At 40.9% G+C, this 27,649-nt stretch overlaps 1 protein-coding gene across 2 annotated transcripts in view; it reads left to right on the top strand.

Annotated features, from left to right (window-relative positions):
* The window catches only part of DIS3L2 (DIS3 like 3'-5' exoribonuclease 2), a 208,549-nt gene that overhangs the window by 42,769 nt on the left and 138,131 nt on the right, over positions 1-27,649 (top strand). For both annotated transcript variants that reach the window (XM_080622290.1, XM_080622291.1), the window contains exon 7: positions 19,978-20,212. In XM_080622290.1, the coding sequence (XP_080478416.1) occupies positions 19,978-20,212 (235 nt within the window). The remainder of the gene's footprint in view (positions 1-19,977; positions 20,213-27,649) is intronic.

A 27,649-nucleotide genomic window follows, 5' to 3' on the forward strand; every position in this document is an offset into this window, starting at 1 on the left:
TGGAGGAGTCAGCATTATCCAGTGGCCATTTACTCCACTGCCCACCCTCTTGTGCCAGCAAAACCACTTACGCAAGTTAACAATGCTGGTTTCTTGAGATGAGTGGCACATCACTGCAGCAGCCAACTTCAGTGACATGGGAATGGGCCTGAAGCTTGTCTTTGAGCAATTAGTTGCTATGATTGTAAATAAATTGTTAGACTGTGCTTCTGAGCTCCAGTTCCCAAGCAGTGATTTCTGTTAAGTGCTTTGTGAAAGAAAAAAAAAAAATCAAAATCTGCAGTTAAATTAATCTCCTCTAACAATGTGTAATGTGTTCTGAGGACCAGTGCTTGAGGGAAGGGTGTTGTACAAAATGACAGACAACAAAATATACAGAACTTTGTGCAGGGTTTTTGTGGTATGAGGAAGTAGAGTTACCAACATTGGTGTATCACCCTCTCTGATTAAACACTGTGGTTTTCCTAGCTAAGGATCGATTACTTAAGAAAGCACTAAGTATTTGTCAAATACTCTTCCTTCAGATATTTCACATCTGGATCCTTTTGTCTTCATTGACTTGCCTCAACACCTCTGCTGGTCTGCAGGCTGGGCATGCTCCCTCCTACCCCTCCTCATGGCCTGAATGCCATGCTCTGCACCTTGCCCCCGCCTTAACTTCTTATATGAAAGTAGCTGGTTGCATAGGTTGATCCATGTCACTTGAGCGAGGTGAGGGGCCAGGACAAGAGCAAATACTTGCCTCTAGCGAGCAGCTCTATGGCCTTGTGTCTGTTAAAGAAAATCTCTTACCCTTTGCAGATGTGAGGAGGTGTATAGCATGGTTCTTGCGTCCTGCTAGCAAGAAACCCAAGGAAATGCTCTTTGTTTAAACTGTGTTCATCAGTTTTAGTGTAAAATGTTTCTCCAGCTGAGTCCATGGCAGGATGTACCCTACATTATAGGATTATGATATTAAAAAAAATAAGAGAAAAACATCAATGTTGAATTTTAAAATTTGCCACAGATGCTATTTTATTAATTGTTGCCACTTTTAAAATAAATTCTCAAGTCTTTATTTTCTAGGGTTAGTCAGAACAGCATTCCAGTAAGTATCTTCCTGCATGTGTTACATCTTCTCAGCTCTGAAAGGAAAAATAATGTGGGCTTACTGAAAGCTCTGCTCTTTCACAGGATGTACGAGAGGAAGCTTGCTTTATCTCTTTACCAGGTATACATAACCTTTTATTTGCAATAAAAATATTGTTCCCCCCCAGCATTAATTGTCTGATACATACTTGTAAAAAACTTCTACCTAACAGATTTTTCCAGCACAGTCTTCCTGATATTCTCACTGTGCGGAAGTAAATACAGAATAAATGAGTGAGTTGAGAATAGAGAATCCAGCTCATGTGTCTTTGTCATATACAAGTGAATACAGACGGAGATGATTTTTTTAAATTTTCACTGAGGAAGGTTTAAATCATGCCTTAATGCATTACACATTACAGGACAACACTATAGTTAAAGCTGAAGTTAGTCAACTTTTCTGTGTTACAAGCTTAGAGAATTGAGTGCAGGAAACTGACTTTAGAGGATTCTTTTGAAGTCAGTGTTTTATGGACTAAATTTGCTAAGTCTATTCAGTGAGCCTTCTCAAATTAAAGTAAAATGATGTGTGTTAGAAATGGTTTCATTTCATGTTGTTGTACCTTTGGAAGGACTTACCTGAAAAGGATGAAGCTTTGTAGCTGGTGACTCCAGGATGAGAACTTGACATGTGTGCTTTCACTTGGCTGGAGGGATGAAAGACCCAGAATCCTTAGGATGTGTTTCAACTTTTGGGTGTTGCTTTGGAAAAGCTAATATTCATTAAAAGTGAATATGTTTAGAATCTACTAAATTATACAAGTGTGACGGTTTTGATGTTATAGATGAACGTGTTAGGCCAGTGATGGAGAAACTTTGTCTTAAGCAGTTGTTGGCATGTTAGACAGGAATGAGCCGCTCCCTATAGAGGTCAAGAGTACATTGGTATTTGTGTGGCAATTTCTGACTGTTCAAAAGGAACAAGAGCGGTTTAAATTCTGAAGTAATGCATAGTTACATGAACTGTAGCTTGCAAGGGTTATGCTGGAGTAATTTCTACTTCTAAAAGTTCTGTGTTTTATCATTAAAGAAAAATAAGACAGACTGCTTTTTGTATTGGGGGGCTGTAGCATGCATGTTTCACTGTACTTCTTTGGCAATATCCATATCTTATATATGACTTGCTGCAAAATATTTATACAGGTGAGAACAGTGGCTATAGTGAGACTGATTTGTTTATTAATTTACCTTGACCCCTAATTTCAAAGCACCATAGCAACTTTGGTTTTTTTTAGGTCAGGTCTCAGTGCTTTCAGAGCTTGCTGCTCCTGGCTCATTGTTTTATATTGTTGGTAGCTTTGAAGCTATTAAATGTTTAAGTTGCATCATTCAATTACAAATTCATAGCGTTCTTCAGTGTCATTTGAAGTGGAATTTGGTGAGAGCAGCTCATAAAGTCATGATTAGAGCATAAAATAAGAGGCATACAGGTGAACGGTGTGAGAAGTGAAAGCGGTTTTCATCCAGGTTTTGAATATTGGCTTTATTTTTAACTAGCCTAAATTAAGGGTTTGATAATTTGAGGTTGAATGGACTGTGCTGGGCAAAGAAAGCAATATTCTCTTAAGAAATTATGAACAGCGTTCATATTGTAGAGCTTGGTTGGAACATTTTAATTGTATTCATAGGACTGTGCATAGTGCGGTAAAATAATTTCTGGGAGGTTCTGATACCTCTTTGCTATGTGGTGAAATTAGAAAATTATTAGTTAGGAATTGAATAACTTTCTTAGTTTTATTGTGGTGGAGTCCTATTAAGATTTTACAAGGAAGCAGGTTTGATCATGTACTTTATTTGGAGTCAAGTTTGCATTGCAGATAGACCTTTGTTCTTCAGAAGCCTTTCTCAGTTGGTTTGAATGTGCTCCTTAGAGGAAGGATGCCTTTGGTGAAGGTGACTGGATGAGTCTGCTCATGGCTGGCAGCACAGGTGCTTTGTTACGGAGTGGGAACTGATCCCTCCCTGGAGCTGGCAGACATGGTGTGAACTGGTAGGTTATTGATAACCTTTTGTGTGCTTAATAGAGAAATCTTTCCGTTTGTTTCACTGAGAACAAACACTTATCACCAGATGTTTTTGGACTTGTATCCCTTTTAATTTGTTTTGGATTGAGGACTGTAAAAGCCATTTAATCATCTACAGCATGCAGCAAAAGCTGCATTTTTTTATTTTTGCATTTTTTATTTTTGCTTTTTTATTTTTGCTTTTTTATTTTTGATTTTTTATTTTTGATTTTATATTTTTGCTTTTTTTATTTTTGCCTTTTTATTTTTGCTTTTTTATTTTTGCTTTTTTATTTTTGCTTTTTTTATTTTTTGCTTTTTTATTTTTTTCTTTTTTTTTTTTTTTTCCTTTTTTATTTTTTTCTTTTTTTTATCTTTGAAAGAAAAGAGCAGTGAAGGGAGGCCAGGGTTTCTGGGGGGTGCTTCCCTATCAGAGTCTCTGTGGAGCTGCTGATGCCATCAGGCACCATATGTGTGCAGGGGGGTGTTGCAGAGCACAGAGCAAGTATTCCCCAGCTTGTTGTAATTGCTTAAGCAGGAACTGCAGTTATTCCCAGTGCTTAATGTGCAACCTCTTGGTGTTATTTGACTTCTCTCAGTGCTGTGTAATTGTGGGGGTAAGAGTTATGAAGTACATTATTCAGTAGTCTGGGTGAGAATGGATAGACTGAGGTGGGGAGAGCATGTGCATGCTGCAACACTTTACATGGCCAATCTCTACCCATATCTTACCTCCTTCATTTACTTTCTCTCTTCACATCCTCCATCACCCAGCGCCAGGCCCAACCTAGCCAAACTGTGAAGGTGGAAGTGATGACTTTGGGTCACAAATGGGGAAGGGGGATCTGGATTTGGATTTCCAACAGCCCAGGAGAAGACTGCTGTGTGGTTTCTTCTTCTGATAATGGTGTTGTGGCACAGGCGTAGCATAGAATCATAGAATCATAGGATAGTTAGGGTTGGAAAGGATAGTACATGGTAAAAGAGCAACTTAACTTGAAGGGTGAACAGACATTTCAAAACGGGGCAGAGAATGTAAGGAAGTATTAAGCAGAAAGGAAGTGGAGAACTTAATGTTTTACTTGAGAGGGCATTAACTTGCTTTTCACATGTCCTCAGCTGTTGAGACAACATAAATGCTTTGTGTACTAATAGCCTTTGATGTGGTAGCTGTCATCAGCTGGTAGAATGGGAGCAGGCAAGTGGGAAGTTTGCCATGTCCAAGCCAACAAATGCACTGGTCTTGATGGTGAGAAAGCAAATGGAAAGGCTTTCCTAAAGCTGTGGGCTGCCTGGGTAGGATCTGAGAACTTCCCCATGTTCCTTTTCTGTTTTATCAGCTTAAGGTGCATAGTGAGTCAGAGTTAGCTGCATAGCATGTTTCGTTATTAGAGAGCTGTCAGAAGAGTTGATTAATAATCCAGAGCACTTGGATTCAGTGTGATAAAACTAATCATAACAAACTACTTCAGTGCTTAACTTGAAGCTGTGAAGAAAATCCTGTTATCTTAAAAGTGTGTGTATACGAAAGGACTAACTTTTTTTTTTTTTTTTTTTTACAAGATAAACTCAGTTAGTAAGTTGCAGAGCAGTGGTACTGTTTCCGGAGGCTCCTTTCCAAATTTCGCTGTGAAGAAATGGAGCTGAGATTTAGTTCTGTAACTTGTGGAGTTTCAAGAATATGCTTCTCAAGATCTCTTGATCTTTTACAGAAACAGCTTAATTAAATGATACATAAATAATTGCAATGAGCTCAAATTCACCTTCTCAGTTTTCTGGAATAGCCTGCGTTTTTCTGGGTGAGAATTTGCCTTTTTTCTTTTGTAAAGTTGCTTAATTTATCATTAACACATTTACTGTATTACAGTTTACCTCTGTAGATGTTCTTGAAATAACCTTTTTCAGGTAAGGAAAATTATTAAATGTCATCCCATACTTACTTTTACCCAGAGGGGAAGGTTGGATGAGTGAAGATTGCTTTGAGTTCAGCAGATCTGTATGAAGCAGTTTTGAATTTACTGGACTTGTTTAATGACCGTACTGAAAGCCCAGTCGGCGTAGCTGCCTGTGTCAGTGTTCCGTAATTGTATACAGTGTACTACAAGGAAGAGATAGTCCCTTTCTGGTAAAAAGGACTACCAGTCTGTAATTTTTAGTAATGGATGTTTGCAGGTAGCACTGTCCAGATTTTGCATTTGAGCTGGCTACCTTGTAAAAGGGTTGATTTGATTTCCTTGTTCTGTAATTTCCAGTGTTGAAGTGAGAGTTCTTGTTGGATGAATAACACATTTCAGCACTGGTTAAGGCACTTTAGAAGACCCAATGTTCTTCAGATATATTAAATATTTTATTAATGACATAAGCACATGTCAAGGCTAGTTCTCAGTCACATGTTTTTGAGCTGTGCTGCTGGATTTTGCCATTCTCTGATTCATTTTGAAGAGTGTTGAATAGGGTTAAAACTTGAAGCTGTGGTGCTTCCCTGTGTATCCCATTAGCATCTTGAATTTGTACCTCCTTAGCACAACCAAGCACATAATTTTTCTTGTATTTCTACTTTGCAATGTGATGTTCACCACATATTTGTTAAGAAAATTGGAAGTGTGTTCCACAATATTAAGAGGAATATATCACTGTGGGTGGACACTTTCTGTTTGAGGTATAACTCTTCCAGACAATGATGCTTTTGTATAGCTTGTGAGATTCAGTTTGTTACAGTGTACAGCCTCCATTTCTTACTTGAATACAAAGTTTATCCTGAGGCAAAAGGGAGAACTCATGGGAAGTCATAGGGCAGAGTTTTAGTCTGTCAGCAAGGAATAGCTGGTTTTTGTGTGACTGAGCTGCACATGTGTAGTGGTGGGCTTCATCAGACTGAACCAAGAGATAAAATTGACAAAACCAAATGTAAATCATTATATTAATAATTTCTAGGAGTGGCCAATGTATCAGGATCGGAAACACGACTCAAAAATTTGCCAATTTAGCGTGTGATGACTGCTGGGAGAAGAGATTGCCCAGGAGAAATGAGTTATAAAGTTATTCAAGACTTCTAAAAAAAAAAATAAAAGGAAAAATCTTGCACAATCAGAGTTTAATGACCAAGGTGATGGCTTTATGCTGCCATCATCAGTGCTTAAATCCCCAGGATTTTTTGTTTGCACCTCGCTTGACTCATCTCATAGCTGGCCATTCTTACAGAATGAACATGGAATTTGGTTTAGAAACCAACTTTTTCTTTTTGGATGGGATAGGAGCTACCTATCGCAATAATGTTTCTGTACTTGTGTTTATGGGCACTGTCAGTATTTCCATTATAATTTTATGGATTTTTTTTTTTTTTTTTAAAGGAGCTTAAAACACAGTTGTAAAAATTTGGTCTTGGCAGAGAACTTGTGTACAAAAATCTGAGCTTGAATAAAGCTTTTTAATGAATTTTGAGAGAGGGAAAGGAAAACCTGAACTGCTGTGTAAGTTGAGGTCACAGAGGAGAAGTGTTCACTGGAATCTCTTGTTAGTGATACTTAGCTTATAGAGAACTAGTACAACAGAACCCCCCCCCCCCCCCCCCCCAGTGTTAGTCCCTTGTGCTGCATTAAATTTTAAACTGAGTTATGACAATTGAGCTTAACTTTTGTTCATTCTGTGAAAAAGCTTTTGATAGAAGAGCAGTCATTGCCAGGCAGGAAAAACAGACTAGTAGGTACATGGCATCAGGAAGCAAGGAACTCTGTGGTGGCCGGACCTTCCCAGTGCTCACTGAAGGGAGAGGTTTTTTAAATTGCTGGTTGCAAAGGTGAGATATACCCTGTTTATAGTAATGGAATATCTTATTCTGAAGGAAAGAGGTAAAACTATGTTACTCCTATTTACTGCATTTTTCAGTGCTGCAGGAGATGCTCTGAGACCTTGTTTAATTGATGTATATTTTAACTGGATTAAATAAACCTGAATATTGATGTCATGAAAATGAGCTGAAAAGCCTGGTGGAGGATGCTGATTCATTTTACTCTTTTAATAAACACTGCTTCAAAATTCAATGAGGCATGCCATGTTGCTAAAGATAAATGCAAGCAAACTGAGCTATAGACATTTTGCTTGAGGTGCTTGCTTTTAATAAGATTCGTCACTATGTAATGTGAGCAGATCCATATGACGCAAATGCCAGTAGTCGTTTCCCTGCCACCATTTCAAGAGGAAACCTGGTGATACTGATTGTTTTCACTAGAAGGAGAGAAAACACTGCAGCAATATAAGTCCTAAGCAAAATGCTGAGCATCACTCATCTTTTTCAAGAAGCATATTTCCTACACTTTGGGCCCCTTATTTGCTTTAACTTCCATTAAGATGGGGTCCTGTCAAAGGTAGTCTGTATGTAACCTTGTTCTCATCTAGTTCCTCCTTATGATGTGTTTTGCCCGTAATAAAAACTTCCTAAAAGTTTTGTTGAGCATTAACAATGTTGTATGTGTTTTGGTGAAGCACTCATCATGATGTATCCCTGATTCTGACAGAGGCAACTGAGCATAACTAAAAAACAAATAACCTTGGAAAGGGATGCATTTTGTCAGAGACAGCAGTGCGTGGAACCTGTGCCTTCAATGGGCATTTCCTTGCCTTCCAGCAGGAAAAGACAGATGTACCAACTCCCCTGAAGACAGACCAGTTACCATGCTCTTGTGCCTTTCCTTCTAGCATGTTTTCTGTTGTGGCAGGTTTATGACTCACTTTTAAAGGAGATTAGTTCTTCAGTACACTTGCTGTTGCACGTATATAGATGGAGCTACATAACAAGAAAAGGTCACAGCAAAAGGTAGTTATGGAGAGCAACTTTGTGAACTAGTTATGCTGCTGGAGGTAAGTTCAGTGAAGATGTTTTTATTAAAACTTTAGTTTTATCTTGTTATAACAGACAACTATGTAGACATTTCAGAATCAGATATTTGGTTCTAAACTAATTGAAATGTAGGTTTTAAATGTTTTGACCCGTGTATGAAATAATTTTGGATAGGCATAGATAACCAAATTGTCAAAAATTCTTATTAGTAAATGCCTGAAACTTGTGAATAGGTAGCTATGCTGTGGTTATAACTTTGGGGTCATTCATGATTTTGCTTCTGTATTGCTGTTCTAATGATATTCCCAGATGTGATACAACTGAATGATGTCTCGAAGTCAAGTAGTGCAAACTAGGCAAGATGGTTTGAATGACTTAGCAAAAGTCACAGGTGGTTGACAGCAGGATTACTTTCCTTATTCACTTTGTAAGGAACCTGTTGAGTGTAAGACAGATATGGAAGTCTGGGATTTCGTGGCTGCAATAGCGATGTAATATGAAGGCAGTCCCACCTGCACTTTCTAACTGGGCATTCAAGGACTTGTTTGTGCATTTGAGTAAAACAGTCTGTAAGTCAGGAAGCCCAAATAAACGGATTTATAGCCAGTGTAGGCTACAGGTGGGGAACCTTGATAACCCAGCCTGTGTATTTGCAGGGATCTTTGAGCGAAGCGTGCTGCTGTCATCTCTTCTCCACAGGTTCTTGGTGCTGTATGTTGCAGGGAGATTCTGTCTGGGGTCAGAATTTATTGATATCAAGTGTGAAGGCATAAATTCGACTCACAGCTTGTCTTCTCTTAAGAAATTACTTTAGGGGACACAGATAGCTCCCAACAGTAGGGGAAGCTGTTACCTTTTATCCACAGTTAATCACCTGATTTTCTTTCCCCCTGTTTACCATGCTTGCAAGAATTATCTCCTTCAATTCTTTTGTTCTCTGGGTGGTCCTTTTCAGCTGTGGCTGTCCCAGTTCTGCCACAGATTCTCCTGAGCACAGAACCTCTTCAATACCTGTCCCAGGGTGATGGGGGGAAGGTACTGAATTCACAGTGGTCTTGGTGTGCATGACTGGAATTGCCAGCAGTGCAGCATGCCAAAGTGCAGTCAACCTGATCGTCAGTTGATGTCTCAACCCATTTCCTACAGAATGGAGCTGCTCATAGTGTAAAACCACTCTGGCAGATGGTGTGTGCTGGCTTCTGTATGCAAAATGTAGTGTTAAAATGGAATTCTGGTTTTCTGTTGCTAAAAGTCTCTTAAGTTTTCTGGGATGCAGTCTCTAGCAACTGTTATGAACTCTCTTTACTTTCACACCAAAACATGACTACCTGCAAAAGAAGCACTGGCTGGTTTTGTGTGGTTTACTTTAATAGTATCATGCTGGCATTGGGCGAGGCTTTTGCTCTTGGAGCCATATTTTAATACAATTGAAATCTAATTTAGGAAAGAATGTACGTGCCAGTTTCCCTAGTGTGACAGTGTAGAGACTGCCAGAGTAGGATCTAATTTTGCCAAGCTCGTTTGATGGCAAATTGAGGCAGGCAAAGCAGGATGCGCTCAGCCCGGAGCAGCTGCATTTTACCTTCTGTGTCCTCAAAGGAGCAGTTGATAACAGTATAAGTGCAAGAATATTCTTGTGGAAAATAAAATGAAATAAAAATAGGGCAGTCCAGATGTTGACTGAATGCAGCCATAAAGATGGATGACTGGAAATACTAAGGATCTAAGAACTATCTGAAGCATTTCTAAAGTGGGAGTCTCAGTGACGCTTCTGCACTTGTTTAGGTTCCTGATGCTTTTCTCCCTGTGCTAATAAATAAGCAGACCTGGGCTGATGGAACACCCCAGTCAAAGGAGGCTCCCACCGGGACATATATACTCTCAAAACTTCCATAAATTGTTCTGTAATATGACAGTTCCCAATTATGAGTTTTCATAATAAGAGGCTTACTGGCAACCGGTAATGCAAGTTAACTGTGGAAATTTCTATTGCTTTTCTTGGCCTCTCTGCACTTCCTGAACAGTGTGTGCTTTTTCCCAGGTGTGCCATTCTGGGCTTTAAATGTGTGTCAAAACATGGGCAGGGCTGGGACCCCTGGAAGATGGCACTCAGAGGAGCAGATCAAAATGATCAAAAAAAAGTGGGGGCTTAAGGCATGAGCCCCAACATGTTAACTCTTGGTTTGTTTCCTGCCTTGATAAGTTAAAGTGGTAATCACTGACAGAAGGTTTTCTTAGACACATGGGAAATAATTTCTGCACGGTTCTGAACAAAGCTTCAAACTTATATAGCCTTGGGAGATACAGGTATGCAAATATCTTGGATAGCCCTTCCAGTACATTTTGATTAGTTTGCATTGTCAACCCACTTTCCTCTTAGACACGTGCAGGTGCAGGCATGTTTGGTTTATGAAATGTTGAATAAGTCTTCAAAGAGTACCATTGTTTCCAGGAAATATGTTTTTCATACATACTTGTATTGTTAAAAAAAGAAAAAGGCAGTAATGGATAATACTTTGGGTTTGTGTGAGCCAGCGGTGTGGATTTGCTTGGCATTGCAGCTTTCAAATGATATGCACTCAGCACAAGTGGATTCTGTTCTGATTACATGAAAGCACTGTGTAATAATTACATCTTTTAAAGTATATATTGATTCACAGTGTTGTCTTGAAGTTGTTAAGAATCCAAATGCTAGTCTGCCTTCTTTACATCTCATACAAACTGGATATCATTCTGCAGTACTTTTCTGAAAATCCAGTGATTTCAGAGAATCATACATTTGAAGATGTAACCTTACATTGCTCTCTTCCTCTAATCCACCCTTCTTGAGTGATTTATTCTAGGGACTGTGCATCATAGGTTTTGTCCTGGCATCCGTTCCTGTAGTGTTGCGGTGCCTGTCCACATTACCAGAAAAAGATGGCTGGGAGACAACTGAAAAAGAAAAAAGTTAAACCAAAAAGAAAAGAACTCACACACAAAGAAAACCAGTTCCAGTTAGTAGAGAGAGTTTTGCTGCCAATGTGCATGGGGCATAATTTGATTTAAATGACTTTTGAAAAACAGTTCTCAAAATTGTTCCATGCATTTTCTTTCTGGCTACTGTTGAAAATATGAAGCTGAATATTTTCTGTGATGTTTCAAACCAGTATGTTCTGGCAACCTCGTAGCTGGGCCCTGTGCATTACACTCTTTATTTCCAGTTCACTGTGGCCTGGAGTACAACACACAGCTCATGAGATGAACCAAAGTGGGAGGTCTTGCACGGAGCAGGCAATACAAAGACCCAGGGTACAAGGAACATTTCACTGGGGTCCAGCAGGGAGGCTGCCAGTTTTAAGGGCCTCTTTTTTGAAAAGGGTTTGTTTGTAGCTGTGTGTGCCTCATCAGTTTTTATGAGTATGTAGGAGAAAGTTGGTTCTTGGGTGTCGATAAAGGTTGGATGCTGAACTAGACCTTTTTCCCCTCTCCAGGGTCAAAGTTTTTCTCACTAGAGACATTTGCTGTACAGTGCATGGGCTGTAGCTAAGTATTCATCACTGCTTTAAGTGATGTGTAAAAGAATAGTGTGTGGGTTAGGAAGCTGTGGTTGGGAGACAAGGTGTTGGCTGTGTCACTTCTGCTCTAGGGACTCCTGTGTTTTGGGGAATGTGTGTGGGAAGGTCAGTGCAATAGCAGTAGGTATTCTGAAAATAGAGGCTGTTTTTCAGCACCAAATCAAATCCCAGGGGTGGCAGCAAAAGTGGAAAGTGTGGAACAAAGTTTGTTGATCTGGCTATAATCATATACAGCTCTTTGTAACACTGTTGGGAGTCTTTATCAGGTTGGCTTGTCTACAAAGGAGATTGTACAGTATTTCCTACAAGCAGGCACCTGCCTGCCTGGGGAAACTGTCCTTGCCGGTGTCTTCTTAACACTGTTACCCTCAGCATGTCTAAGTATCACAGAAATATCTGAAGTGTGAATCCCCTCAAGCCAAGAGAGAGATCTCTTGGAGATATTCCCAAATAATCCTTGGGAAAAGTTGTATAAACCTACCAGTAGCCTGTTATGAGCCTTTACCAGCTCTGCTTTCAAAGCAACTTGGGGCAAGGGATCCACTTGGAGCTCAGATATTTCCTCTGCAGACTGCAGAGTGGCTTCTTTTTGGAGTTTTGGAGTGATGTGATCCATGCCACTGATGCCATGGCACATATGGTGTACCTCTGCTGAGCAGGGAGAAGCTGCTTCTGACAGCTTCTTTTCTTTTCCTGCTTCTCAGCAATTCTTAGAGGGTACCAAAGGCAGGAGTGTACAGAAGGAGCTGTTCAATTTATCCTTTTAGGAGAACCAGGTGAAATGAGCCCAAGGGAACATGGTCCTGACCCTAGGCAGTGGTTCAATGGCCAGACTTGGGAGAGATGGGTCTGGGGAGACCACAAAGAAGTGGCAGGAAGGGGATGAAGGCAGGAGTACTTCTTGAGGAGGGATGGGGGAAGAGGCAACTGTCTCCTGCTCAGTGATAATGAAGTGTTGATAAACGTGTTTGGAAGCAGACCGTAGGCGTGGGATGAGGGCCAGGGCAAGGTGAGTGAGGAGCTTTCAGAGGCAAATGATAGGTCAGAGGCCAGATAGGGAGGGGAGATACATGGTAAGGAGACAGTTCGTGTTTTGGCTTTAGCATTCAGAAAGGTCAGTCTTGAGAATTTTCCCTGTTGATGCTTTTCTACTTGTTACTCTGGTTATTTGTGCAAGGTGCTAGGAAAAGGACTTGGAGAGAATCCACTCTAACCTGTGATGTTTAGGTAAAGCCTGAAGATGAGTGAACAGTTCAGGAATCAGGTTTATTGGTGGAAACAGGATGAAGTAGTGAGATACGGTTTTGGTGGGGTTTGGTGTTGGTTTTTGTTTGGTTTTGTGCTTGGTATTTTTTATTATTATTTTTGTGTGTGTGTGTGGTTTGTTGTGGTTGGTTTGTTTGTTTGTTTGTTTGTTTTTCGGCCATTAATTCCAGTACTTGTGCAGCTGCCCTGACAAGTCTGGGTATAGGGATGTCTGCTTGGGTTGGACCAAAACTGGATGATCAGTCTGATTACTTGAATTAACTCTGCAGTAAAAACTCACCTTGCAGGTTAGTCTGAGCAGAGAGAATGCAGGATGCTGGTGAAAGCGGGGTAGATCACTTCAGGGGTACAATAGATTGGGTGGGCGTATTGTAGCAACTGCTGTGACAAAACTGTGTATGATATCTGGGAATAACAGAACCCACTAGGGAGAAGTAAGTAGCTATTTCTTAATCAAGAGGGAGAGGTTTTAGTTTGGATGTTTGTATGATTATCACATCCAGTGTGATGCCTGGAATGTAAACTGTAATGTGCTGTTTAATATAAAATAGCTATCCTGTGGGCTGCTAGTGTTCCTAGTGATTTAGAATTAAAATAGATTGTTAAAAACCCCAACAAACCAACCCCAAACCACAACAAAAAACCCCACCCAGTCTAACTTTATTGTTATTTTGAAAGTACTGCTGTAACTGCTGCTGCTAAGACTAGTCACCTTTACTGGGTTGTTGTCTTTGCCAGAGCTGTTTGGTGTATGTGGCATTATAAAGAGAAGGAAGAGTGATTAGGACAGGTGTTTTTTCTCTTACTGGAAGTGCCATCCTTTCTTTATCCAAGAAGGAGCTAGAGTAAGCCAGCCTTTGTTTGGTTGCTCTTTTCAGAAAAACAAAGCCCTTCCTTGCAGTATTTATGGTAACTTGGCTGTAGCATGTATGTATGAGCTGTGACAGCATCCTCATGTTAGCCAGGCTCCGTTCCTACTCCCTCATGAGTGAACATTAGGGAACCAGCTTTTAAGCAAAGCCTGTTTAATATGGCAAAAGCTGGGAGACTAATAGGGGCAGGTGTTCACAGTATTGATATGAAATGTGATGTTTGTATTAGTGTTGTGGTAGCAACGGTCTTTTTAATGGTGAGATGGTAATTTGGTCCAAAGCCCCTGTTTTTAGCAGTCTTTTGAAATAATTGCTTTCAACCTGTTTCTGTTTCTCAAACTTGTTGCCTAACTAGGGCTCAACTGTAGAGAGAACCAATGACTCTCACCTAAGCTTTGTCTCCGTACTCAGTATTGAGCGTAATAACTTGTCCATAGCTGAAAGGTGTTTTAACCTTGGTTTGTAAACCTCAGAAGTAGTCTTGGGCTGTTGTCTTTATAGCTGTTCCCGTTTAGTGTGAGCTCCCTACCTGCTATGAATCCATCTTCAGCTTGTATTCACTGGTGAATCTACTGCACCTTTCTGTAGCAGCATGAGAAGCCTCTTTGTGCATTATTTGTGTGCCCCAGTGAAAAGAGTTATTAATGGTTTGTCACTTCTAAAACCTTTTAGATAAGTTACAGATTTGGGGATTGATTTCTTGTTAAGAGGAATTTTGTTGGGGTTTGACTGACTTACAGAGAAGAGGTATTGTTCTGTATCATCTCCATTCTTGTCCACTATCCTTAGGAAAATACTTCTTTTAATATTAACGTTTTGAGTGAGATGAAGAATTTAATTTTTATTGAGTGTCTGTCCAAAACAGCTGTAGTGAAGATGATCCTGCAGGGTGTATCTGTCCAGCTGTGTCTAGCCCAGCAGACATCCATGTCACATCTTCAGATCTATGAGGATTCATGAATTGCTTGGATCATAGATGACTGAGGAAGGAAAGCAAACCTATTAGTGTTAGGCTTAAGCACTTTGGGGCCTTGGTGCATTTATTGGAAAAAGCCTGGGGCATGATAGCTTAATTATGATTGAAAATCACTGGTCTGGTTCAGCAGCTTGAGATTATAGACTAATATATAAATTGCTGGCTATTACCATTGAAGAGGCAGCAACAAAAACCCCATATGTGATCTTAGAGTGAACAAGCCTGGGCTTTATCCACATGTGGATGTCAGGCTTAGGTGGAAAGTCAATGAAAAGCTTGGAACTAATAGGGCAGATGTAAGATTGCTTCTGACAGAGAAAACAGTTTCTCCTGCAGCTCAAGAGGTAATCCTTATGCTTGCAGATGCACAGATTCCAGGTTCAGTTTTCTGTTGGAACAAATTCCTCCCAAGTAAGGACAATTGTTCGTTTGATGGCTACTTCAAAATGGGGCTGAATACGGCAAGATAGTCACTCAGCTGTCCAGAATGTATGTGTCCATGCCAGGATGTTGTTGCCCATTAGCTGTTTTTTATTATATTTTTGGTTGAAATGGGATTTTCAGTCAAAGATCTTGTGTTCAGTCAGCTATGACTTTACAAAGCAATCACTGTGGGGCAGAAACCTGATGCTTTGTTCAGTAGTAGAAGTTTGTTTAAAGCTGGAAGACAACCTATTCATCCACTATCGTAGGGATCAGGGATTCAAGTAAGCAATTGACTTGCATAAAAATGCTTATTAAAACTTAAAAAAAAAAAAGTTATTGAAGAGCATATGAAAGTAATAGAACCATACGGTAGACATTCAACTTCCCAGGCCAGGTAGTTAAGGTCTTTTAGGGGGCTTTAACCGTGCATCCTGGGATGTTTGGCTGGTCATACGTTTCATGCATATGCAGCAAGGGGGAATCCCCTCCTCTTAGGTCCTTGCAGACTTAACTGCTTTGGTAGAGAATGATGCTTTTTAGTGCACATATGACTACATGATAGACTTAGCCAATTGTATGTTTAATTTCCCTGCATCTCTGATAGGTACTGATATGTTCAAGCTGTATGCAAAATTCAGTAAGGATAATAAGAAATAGGAGGGTGCACTATCATCAGTTTCTGTTTCCAAGATCATAGAATCATAGAATAGTTCAGGTTGGAAAAGACCTTAAGATCATCTAGTTCCAACTGCCCTGCCATGGGCAGGGACACCTCACACTAAACCACGTCACCCAAGGCTCTGTCCAACCTGGCCTTGAACACCGCCAGGGATGGAGCATTCACAACTTCCCTGGGCAACCCATTCCAGTGCCTCACCACCCTTACAGTAAAGAACTTCCTCCTTATATCCAATCTAAACTTCCCCTGTTTAAGTTTGAACCTGTTACCCCTTTTCCTATCACTACAGTCCCTAATGAATAGTCCCTCCCCAGCATCCTTGTAGCCCCCCTTCAGATACTGGAAGGCTGCTATGAGGTCTCCACGCAGCCTTCTCTTCTCCAGGCTGAACAGCCCCAACTTTCTCAGCCTGTCTTCATACAGGAGGTGCTCCAGTCCCCTGATCATCCTCGTGGCCCTCCTCTGGACTTGTTCCAACAATTCCATGTCCTTTTTATGTTGAGGACACCAGAACTGCACACAATACTCCAAGTGAGGTCTCACAAGAGCAGAGCAGAGTAGAGGGGCAGGATCACCTCCTTCGACCTGCTGGTCACGCTGCTTTTGATGCAGCCCAGGATACGGTTGGCTTTCTGGGCTGCGAGTGCACACTGAAGCCGGCTCATGTTCGGTTTCTCATCAACCAACACCCCCAAGTCCTTCTCCTCAGGGCTGCTCTGAGTCTCTTCTTTCCCCAACCTGTAGCTGTGCCTGGAATTGCTCCGACCCAGGTGTAGGACCTTGCACTTGGCATGGTTAAACTTCATAAGGCTGGCATCAGCCCACCTCACAAGCGTGTCAAGGTCCCTCTGGATGGCATCCCTTCCCTCCTGCGTATCAACCGAACCACACAGCTTGGTGTCATCGGCAAACTTGCTGAGGGCGCACTCAATCCCACTGTCCATGTCACCAACAAAGATGTTGAACAAGACCGGTCCCAACACCGATCCCTGAGGGACACCACTCGTTACTGGTCTCCAGCCGGACACTGAGCCATTGACCACAACTCTTTGCGTGCGGCCATCCAGCCAGTTCTTTACCCACCGAGTGGTCCACCCATCAAATTGGTGTCTCTCCAATTTAGAGACAAGGATGTTGTGTGGGACAGTGTCAAATGCTTTGCACAAGTCCAGGTAGATGATGTCAGCTGCTTTGCCTCTGTCCTTCAGTTCTGTAGCCCCATCATAGAAGGCCACCAAATTGGTCAGGCAGGATTTCCCCTTAGTGAAGCCATGCTGGCTGTCACCAACCATCTCCTTGTTTTTCATGTGCCTTAGCATGCCTTCAAGGAGAATCTGCTCCAAGATTTTGCCAGGCACGGAGGTGAGACTGACTGGTCTGTAATTCCAAGGGTCATCCATTTTCCCCTTTTTGAAAATGGGGTTATATTTTCCTTTTTCCAGTTGTCAAAGATGCTGCATGTAAGAAATGCTTATTCTGTCACAGTCAAATTTGCTGCTGCTAGTATGCAGAAGGATCTGCTGTTTGGAATCTGTGTGATGAGCTCATGTTGGCCAGCAAATTCTGATCATCTTAAATTGAGTAATTGTATCCACTGAGCTCCTGATTTTGTAAAGTCTGATGCAGTTTTCCGGTCTTGTGATGTACAGCTTCCCTAAATTTTTTGTGTGATGTAAGAAATCTTGGGTGAAATTCCCGGCTCTGTTATGTATGAGGTCAGCCTAAATGATCTGTCTTGGCCTTAAAAAGAAAACAAATTCTGTTGCCCATGCTTGCCAGCATCTGGACATTTTGATGCTCTGCTGTGTGGAAGTCGTGATTTTGTGGACTCTGGAAAACTTTACTCAAAAATCCATTTGCAAATCCATAAGGAAATGTGTAACTGGGGACCTGGGTAGTCGCAGCTGGAGTTTCATGCTAGCTAGTGGCAGCAGTGTGCATCCTCTGGCTTGGGGGGAAGCATGGTGATTTTAGCACATAGTGTTTAAAAAGTAATCCGTATCTGTTGCCTTCTTTAATGCAACATAAACTCTTCAAGCATAAGTTTTTCAGTGCTGCATCTTTAGAGAAGCGTTTCCTAACCTTCAGATATATTTGATGTTTTTCACTGCATTATGTCTAGAAAGCTTTGTAATTCAGCACCTGAAACACATCTCTCACTCTCCAAGGAGCAACTTGGAAAGAAAGAAATTCAGGCAAAGCCTGAAGGGGTTTAAGAAAATGGACTCCTGCTGCAGCTGCACACTTGCACACATCTGGTGCAATTGAAATTTAAGAGCTGAGTATGTCCACATCTGACCATAGTACAGTCCAAACATTAGTGTTGACACTGGTTTTCTTTTGGATAGGCAAACTGGCAGAGTCACTAGCGTGTGGAGCCTTGTCAGCTCTCTAATCAGACTGTTCTTGCCCAGACCATTGTGTGTCAGTATTTTGTGTACCAAATGTAGCCAGCTTTAATAATCAGCCATTTTCCTGTCTTCTGCCAAACTTTTTTCCTTTTTGTCACACTCTAATGTTTGAGTCAAAATCTGCTATGGTAACAAATTATATACATATTAAAAAATGAAAATAAAGATGGAAAGCAGAGTCACAGAAGGTAACGAGAGTTCAAAGTAATGTCATCTGAGTTTTTTTAAAGACTTCAATTCAGCCCTGTTTTAAAATTGATTTTACTTCTGTTATGTATTGTGAAAAGATTACCAAGACTGTGGCTCTGCATATGTAAAATTGTGAAAGTCTTCCCTTATACAGGTCTGATTTTGATCTGTTTGCTTTTTGGTTACTAAACACTAATTTGTGGAGCTTTCTGGATTGTATTTTTCTTACTTGGAATGCTTGGACTGTTTGAGCTAGGACCTGTTCAGTCTATTTATGCTTATTTCTAGTGACTATATTGATCATATAAAATATGTTACCAGGAAGTTTTTTCCTTACTGTTATTGCATCTTTTAAATGGGCCCTTCACTTGCCTTGCTAGTGGCATGAGTTGCTGCTTTCATGTACTGGGTTAGTGATGCTGAGGACGGGGGTACCTTAGAGGAGGATCTCTGGGGAGCTGCCTGCCTGGTGAATACCAGCAGCAGCAGGAGAGGAGCATTGGAATGGGATCACTCAGTTTCTTTGCGATTTTAGTAATTAGTAGGCTGTTTCTTATTCCATGCTGGTTTGAATCTTGCACTGGAGTACCACAGCTTGAGTGAAACTTAAACACTTCTGAAACTAAAACCTGGATCATGGTTCCAGGGTGAGGTAGGTACTTGCAACTTGCTGTTGGTTGCATGAACCACTAGTAAAGGCATACTTGTCCAAGTTGTCAACCATTTTGATCATTATATCCTGAGATGGAGCAGTTTCTGCCTCTTGTTACATGAAATGAAGTGTGCCATCCAGGTCTGGTGTCTACTGGTACATGGGTTCTTCATGATTTTATATGGTGCAATTACGCATATGGTTTTTCCTTTCCCTGTACCATTGCTGCACTAAAATGGGGACAAATCTGTAGCAATGGTCAGAGTTGCTTATCCAAATTATCAGTTAGTTAATGGTTAAGTAATTTGTACTTTGAGTTCATTCCTCTTGGTAATTTAATTATGAGATTTGTATAAGTATCAGCAATGATTGAGTGCCTTTAACAAAAAGACTGGAGCCTAAAATAAATGTAAAGCTTGGTGCCATACCAAGCTGCCACAGTCCAGTTCCTCTGCAGGTAGCAATGTTCTCTGGTCTGTACTTACTCAGTCTGTTCCTACCTATGTGTTGGAGAGCTCTCCCAGAGATGTGTTTTGACATGATCTCAGCATTCACTGGAACTACTTGAGTTTTGGGACTGCCCTGGATGATTAGTGTATCTTGGTGAGCAATGGGCTAAGCAAGTCATTACATTGTAGTGTATCCTCCTCCCTCTCTGTGCTTACTCCCAGCTTCTGGAGAGCTGATTAGAGGCTTGGCAGGAATTGTATGTTTATGCTCTAGATATGCTTTGGATACATTACTGTCACATTTGAGGTACTGTAAAAGCCATGCCGTTCCCATCTTTATCCTAGTAAGGTACCTTTTTCCACTGTGCAGTATCTATGGTTAATTACATGGCAATTGCAGTGTGTCACCAGCCACCCACAATTCATTGTCACCTCCTTGGGGATGCAGATGAAAAAGGAAAGATAGTATTTTCTTTCTTCAGTCCGGTGATTTAGCTTGCCTCTTTTTGTTTTTAATCCTCTGCTCCTTCAGGTAATAAAGCCAGATGGTTGTGACAAAGAAACAGAAGCTACACATGAATCAAATGTCCCTGAGGATATGTTGGGCACTTGCATTCCTCAAGAGGCAGCGAAAGGCTATGCTAGAAGTCCGGATGTCATTATAGAAGCTCAGTTTGATGATAATGATGCAGAGCATGGACAAGACCACTTGCAGAATATGTTGACAGATGACATTAAGAAACTTTTCCTGGATACTGGTGAAAAGGGTGAGTAGATCAGATTGCTGATTTAAACCTTTGTTTGAGCAAACTATTGAAGTATTACTTTGTTGTCTTGCTTTGCTGCAGGATACAAAATACAGGCATAAAAGCTTAATGCCTTATCACTCCTATCCCTTTCTGCTAAACTGCCTTCATAGTTTTAAATGGGTATTAAGGTCTGTGTTTTATGTAATTTTGATTGAAGCAAAGTTAATCTGTGAAACAGAAGTCACACCTTTAGATTTTGCAGTTCTCAGGGCTGTCTGGGGACTGCTGGTTGCTGTTTAATTCAAGATGCTGCTCTGGCAGTTTCCTTCATTGCATCTTGGCTGGCCAATCTGTATGTCTCAGTCTGGGGATAAGAATATATTTCCTTGGGGGCAGTTAGATTTGTTGCTGTTTTCAAACAGTTGAGTTATGAGCAACTTGAAGATTTGGTCCATTTATAAAGAAAATTGCACTAAAACCTAAAGCCAATTATGCAATCTGTTTTGAAGGCAAACCTATTTTATTCTGAATCTGAATTTCATCCAAACCATCAAGTGTTGCTTAGGGCAAAATAAAATAGGCTTCCTTGTCCCAAACTGTGCTTATGCTGCTTTTTGCATGTCCTTTCTAGTACTAAATCCCTTCCTGAAGAGCTGTATGTTGAAAGGATTCTGACAGCTGGCACATTTAACATGTGCCTTGAGCTGCTGGTGAAAAATCTGCCAGGACAGATATTCTGGTGCATTCTTGATGTCTGCCCTAGTTGTCCAAAAAAGGTGGCAGTAACTTGGGACAGAAGTAGTTGTTGATCTCTGACAAGTCTTGGTGGTGTTTGTAAAGCTGTTCTATAAATTCCTTGTGTTTTCCTGAGATTGGTTTTGAAGATGCACAGATCTCTGTTCATACTGATGCTAGACTTCCATTTTTCACACCTATCATTGATAAAACTGGAAATAAAATTTGAGTGGAAGTGGTGTAGGTTTTACGACAAAACATTGGTTTCAGCTTATGAATGCAGCTGCCACCTCACCAGCTTGTGATGCTATTTCCTTCTGGGTACCTCCACTGACTTTGAGTTACTGCCGATGTATGTGAATCAACTTCTGTCTTAGAATCATAGAATAGTTAGGGTTGGAAAGGACCTTAAGATCATCTAGTTCCAATCCCCCTGCCATGGGCAGGGACACCTCACACTAAACCACGTCACTCAAGGCTCTGTCCAACCTGGCCTTGAACACTGCCAAGGATGGAGCATTCACAACCTCCCTGGGCAACCCATTCCAGTGCCTCACCACCCCAACAGTAAAGAATTTCTTCCTTATATCCAATCTAAACTTCTCCTGTGTAAGTTTTAACCCATTACCCCTTGTCCTATCACTACAGTCCCTAATGAATAGTCCCTCCCCAACATCCTTGTAGGCCCCCTTCAGATACTGGAAGGCTGCTATGAGGTCTCCATGCAGCCTTCTCTTCTCCAGGCTGAACAGCCCCAACTTTCTCAGCCAATCTTCATACGGGAGGTGCTCCAGTCCCCTGATCATCCTCGTGGCCCTCCTCTGGACTTGTTCCAACAGTTCCATGTCCTTTTTATGTTGAGGACACCAGAACTGCACACAATACTCCAAGTGAGGTCTCACAAGAGTAGAGTTAGAGGGTCAGGATCACCTCCTTCGACCTGCTGGTCACACTCCTTTTGATGCAGCCCAGGATACGGCTGGCTTTCTGGGCTGTGAGTGTACACTGCTGGCTCATGTTCAGTTTTCCATCGACCAACACCCCCAAGTCCTTCTCTGCAGGGCTGCTCTGAGTCTCTTCTCTGCCCAAAGAGATCTTAGTCCATTGCTTTCCAGCATGGGGCTTGAGTTGGCAGTTACCCATTTGTTTTGCACAGCTAGTTATTAACCTCATCTTTTTTGCAGTGTTGCAAAATTAACCTCATCTTTTTGCACTGTTACTGCTGCACACTGCTGAGCTGCCACTTTGACTCGACAGTTCTCCTAAAATGCTCCTAGTTACATGTTGTGTCTGATAGCAGTGCCAGATTAAAAGTCTGAGAAATACATTCTAGTTTGACACCAACATTTAAAATAAATGGAGTCTTGAGCCAGTACTTTACTTGTATGACTGTGCTTTAGTGTTAAAGGCTTGATGAGAGTTACTTGGTGCATTGTAGTTCCTCGAGATGCTCTGGAGTGACCTGTGTTGAGAGTTTATCTAGTTATCTCTTAAAGTCTATGCCATCTAAGTGGTTTTTGCCATTTAAGTATATCTTTGGAGAATATTTGTAGGACAAATTTTAGATCAGCTTGTTGTCTGCACAGTTGAAATCCAACCTGCTTTTCATTGCAGTTGCCTAAACCAGCTGTTTTCTTTTGTTTTCAAGGCCTTTCTGTGTTCATCCTTAATAAGCCTTGTGGCTGGTGTGGATGTGGCAGTTAGATTTCTGCTGAGTTTGAACTTTGCTATCACCTCTTTTAATTGTTGCTTCAGTTTCTTTAGCTATATAACCCACACGGACTTTTCTCTGGTTTCTTCTTGCTCTGCTTTTTAATGCACTTCATTTTTAATACATATGAAGTTTATGATGCTTCTTTTTCTGAAGGTGCTTTTGAGCAGTTGATGATTGCTTTGGATTGTTTCCTGTCTTTCATGCAATTTTTCATATTGTCACTTATCCAGATTTTAAGTCTTGCTATAGTTATTCTAGCATCAGTGATAACTCATGAAAAAAGAAAAGTTCCAGCCAAATTCAGCCTCCACATGTGTGGCTCAAAATGCTTTTAAAAGGACCAAACATACACTTTTTCAAGACAAACCTTAGCCTTAGAGGATAATATCCACTGGACTTCCTAAGGCCATCCACTTTAATGTGGTAGCAGCATCAGGAGGAAGAGTGCTTTGCAGGGTTGGTGAGCTGATATGCCCTTCCCTGTGTGTAATGTGGGCATTCCCTGGGAGGGCTGCTTTGGCTGATGCTGCCTGTTGAATTTTCCTTTCAAGCTAACTGTATATGAGTCTTTTTTCATGTCACATCCTTTCTGCTGGGAATAACTATTGCAACAAAACACAGAGAGGTTGATGGGAGATGAAATCACATGGGAGGATTTCTTGCTGACCCACCAAAACCAGTGTTGTAGTTACTTTCCCTGAGAGCATGGCTTTGGGGGTTTTATTACACAGACTTATTGCATGGCCTCATGCACAGAAGGGAGCAGAAGAAATAATTTGTGGCCAGTGCAACATGAATAAACACTTGTGATTGGCTTTCTTCTTTTTTTTCCTAATGCTGAGATGACTGAATGTTTCAAGCTGGACAAAGATGCCAAAGGGTACCATATTTAATAAAATAAAATCAAGAAATAGCCTATCATGTTCTAATGGGCACTTTATGTATGTATGTATATGCATACAGGTATATGTGCATATGTATAAAAAGATCCATCCATATATATATATATATAAGAGACCTACACAAAATCCAAACTAAACAAAAACCCCACCAGATTTCTGGGAGTAAAAAATATCCATAGCTGTTCTAATAGAATCAGATGTAAATTTTACTAATTCTGGGGCAAAATAACAAAGTCATGTTGAGATGGTGCTCAAATCTTTGTGCATGTACACAAGCTCTGCAGATGGCTGCCTTTCTGTTGCAAGATGGCTTTTGTCCTTTCTAACAGAGGAGTAGAATTATGCAATATCTCTGTTACTGGCTCATTTGTTCTGCTGATGATGATTAGAATGAACCATGAAGAACAAAAGTAGATGTGTCATTCAAATAAGAGCACTCTGGGTCATGCTGGGAGCTCTGGCTGTTTTGATGTCTTTTCTACCCTGGTCTGTGTCCAAGCCATCTCTTGTTGTGGCTCTGTTCCTCTTCAGAGCACAGTTGCCCTCTCCATCTCTGTTTACATGCTGGGACAAAGAATTTGAAGTTGGCCCTTGCTGTCAGAAGCTCTGAATTATGAAACATTGTGTTCACTAATTATGGTCCAGTTTCGGGTGGACTGAATTTCCCTGAAGTCATTGTAATTTGGGCTTCCTATGCCTCTGTGGGGCTTAAAGCAAACTGGTTGAAATTGTTATGCATGGGGCTGCAGGCTGAGACTCTGTTGTTAGACCTGTCTTCACTAAGTGCTGCAGTTGAGAGCTGTGCTTCCTGCCTTTCTCTACCTAAGATCCCAGAAGGGATGGGATAAACAAAAGGGAAGTCGGTAGAAGTGGAGAAACCATCACATTCAGCCTAATTCTCAACCCATGAAACTTCTGAAAGATCTTGTGCTTGTAAAAGTGCGTCAGCCTTCCTTTGCTCAAGGATATTTAAATAAAAGTTCATAACTGATGTCACTCTGCCAGAAGCTGCCCTGGTCAAATGAGTTTGCTCTGCTTTTTTGAACTTTTATCGCAGAGAAGTTGGGTTAAAGATTATCTTCAGAAAAGTCTCTGACCTAGGAAGCCATGAGCCATTTTCCATTCCAACATGCTGTTCTACACGAAGATCAGTATTGTCCTGTTCCAAAGTTAGATTGTGTTTATGTTAAGTTTTGGTCACTGGAGGTAGGTCTTTTTTACCAAAGTTGGAAAACTCCTCCCTCTTGCATTTTCAGCTGTATTTCCAAGGTGTAAATATCTCTACATGCTAAACAAACTTTCTCAGGTTTTTGTTTCTTCACAAAGACAATAAGAATGAGCACCCTGAAGAAAGTTTCTCAGCTCTCCTACTCGCATTCTTCAAACCCTCTCTGGGGTTTCTATGCTCTGTTGAAATCCAGGCAAAGAACACAGCAGTAGCATCCTGGCACTGGCTTAACAATACTGTGTACACAGAAAGATTAATTCTCTGTAGTGCTTGGTACTGCCAGGCAAGTCCTCTGTCGTTTACCCTGAACTCTCAACTTATTCTGTGTCACTGCTATCCATGAAAATCATCCACCAGTCAACATGACCTTTGCCAGGTCTGAAATTCTTTTCCTTAATCCTCATTCAGATTGACTACTGCAACAGAAGTAGTGTAACTTTTATCTTATCACTTAGTACTGAGCTGGGATACCGTATTTCTGTAAGTTGTCAATTCAGTAGAAGGATTTTCTTTATACTCCGTTTCAATATGTAATAAAAACTTCTCTGTATCCTCTCAACCTAGTAAAAGTGCAAAATGTTCTGTACAGAACACTTTACAATGCTGTTTCTCTATACAGACTTGCATGTCGCATGGGTTTCATGCAAATGCGAGCAGTTTGTTGTTAAATATTGCCATCAGATTACTCTGGTAAAGAAACATTGGCAATTGGACAGTAGAAGCTACTTGTACACTTGAGGATGGCAGCTGTGCTCATAAAAGTGCCTCAGCCTTTCTTAGCAAAAGGGTAGCCAAATAAAAGTTTGTAAAACTGTGTCACTGTGCTGAAAGCTATCGTTTTCAAACTAGTTTGCTCAGCTTTTTTCAACTCTTCTCACAAGAGATCTTACTTTACCAGTTACACAAAATATCCTGCTTCCCACCAAGTGGCTCACAGAAGTCAAGAAGTTGGTGGACTGTTTGCCCTGGCAGCAATCAGATAGTTGTGTTTGTTCAGGATTTCCACTTACACCTACACTTCTGCAAATCAGAGTTTGAATATGTGAATGTCCGAGGCTTGCTCACTGCCTTGACTTAATGATATTTGGCTAGAAATAGCTCACAGACAGAGTAAACCGACAGCTAACTCAGCCAATTGTGTGCTGGGAAATTGAATTGAATAGCTGATGTTTAATAGGTAGACTCAACAGAATTTAGGTTGGAGCTGCTGTAGAACTTGTTCCTGTCTCGCTGTCTGTTCAGCACTGGCCAGGTGCATGCTGGTCAATCTCTTGTCAAGTCAAATGATACTGTCTGTCTAGTAACCCTGATAAGGTCAGAAATTACAATCTAGAATTGCTTGGTGTCCACACTGCTACTGACTGGAGTCTTTTGTTGACTATATTGGGATTGCTTGCCTCAACGGAAGTGGTGGCGTTTGATAACTTCACTGCAGTTGTGTGATAATGCATTAAGCCATTCTTTTCTCAAGATAATGCTCTGCAGTAGTGCTTAGAAAGGCTTTTGAATCCTTCTAGCAGAGTATAAGAATTAATTTATAATCTAAATTTTAGTCTCTGTTTTGCACTTCTGCACATTCTCATGTACTTTCATGACCCCTCTTGTGCTTCTGTGTCTTCTCTCTCTCCTTTTAAGCTTGACAAATCGCCTGCCTGTCTTCCTCTGGCACCTGGAGTCCTTCTGCAGCTAGCAGTGTCTCACATTGGCATATGCAATTCAGAGAGATATTACTACTATTCCTTGGCCAAGGCTGGTAGGGAAGGGATGATGGTGACAAGAATCTGGACCTTGTGCTGTCCCTCTGCTCTGCTCAGGCTTCCCCTTCTTTCAGTTTAGCTGCTGTGAAATCTCTGACAAATTTGGAGCCCACCAACGTCACTGACTGCTGTAAGGAATAAATGTTCTTCTCTGTCCTCTTCAGAGGCTCTCATTTACTCTGAGTGCTTTTAAGGAGTCTTCACGCTTCTTTCCTAGCCTGAAGCCTTCTGGAGATGGATCGACTCCACTGCATAGCTATTAACATTTCTAGGCCACAGCAGAGTGAAAGCTCACCAGGAAATCTTCTCAGTTACACAGCTTTTAATAGAAATCCTTGAGGTGGAACTGTCAAAAATCAGATCGGTTTCACTTTGCTGAAGCCTGGAAAAGCAGCAGAGAAGCTGGAGCTGTTTCAGCTGCTTGAGACAGCTCTGTATTAGTTTATCCTAAGTTCATGTTTGTCTCTGAATCTAGTTCTTTTGGTTGTTGCTATAACTCTTCTTAAATGAGAGCACGGATTTCTAGAAGAATAAACAGTACAGCAACTTGAGAAATATGTTCTACTGGTATTGAACAAATTGGGCTTTATGGTTGTATTGATTAAATGCTACAGGCTGAATAAGCTCCAGTTATTCTGTTGTTCCACAGCAGAAGTCTGCAGTGGAAGTTAACACTGGGAAAGCTTCTTACGCTGTTCTTCCCTAGTAAGTTATCTTTACCCTCAAATGACTTATTGAGTAAGGCAAAAAAGAAAAAAACCAAACAACTTATGCCATTAGGTAACAGGAACTAGATTAAGTTCAGCATATTACCATCTGTTCCTGAATTCACCTGTGTTTCTCCTTTGAGTTACAAGTTTAGGTCAAGTAAGTGAGAGGGCATGATACTGGGAATGAATGGTGGGTGTGAAGACAAACATATTGGAGTATGGTCATTGTTAGCAGCAGAGTTTCCAGGATGAATCAGACTAGGATTCATTCAGCTAACATATTTTCCATGCAATAGTAAAATTGGACACACACACACTTTAGGAACAAATGCATGGACAGGAAGGAAGAACATTAAATAGGCAAAATACTCAATGGAAAAAAAAATGGTAACATTTAATTTTACTTGCC

The sequence above is a fragment of the Psittacula echo genome (assembly GCF_963264785.1).
Source record: "Psittacula echo genome assembly, chromosome: 7".
In the NCBI taxonomy this organism is placed as follows: Eukaryota; Metazoa; Chordata; class Aves; order Psittaciformes; family Psittacidae; genus Psittacula; species Psittacula echo.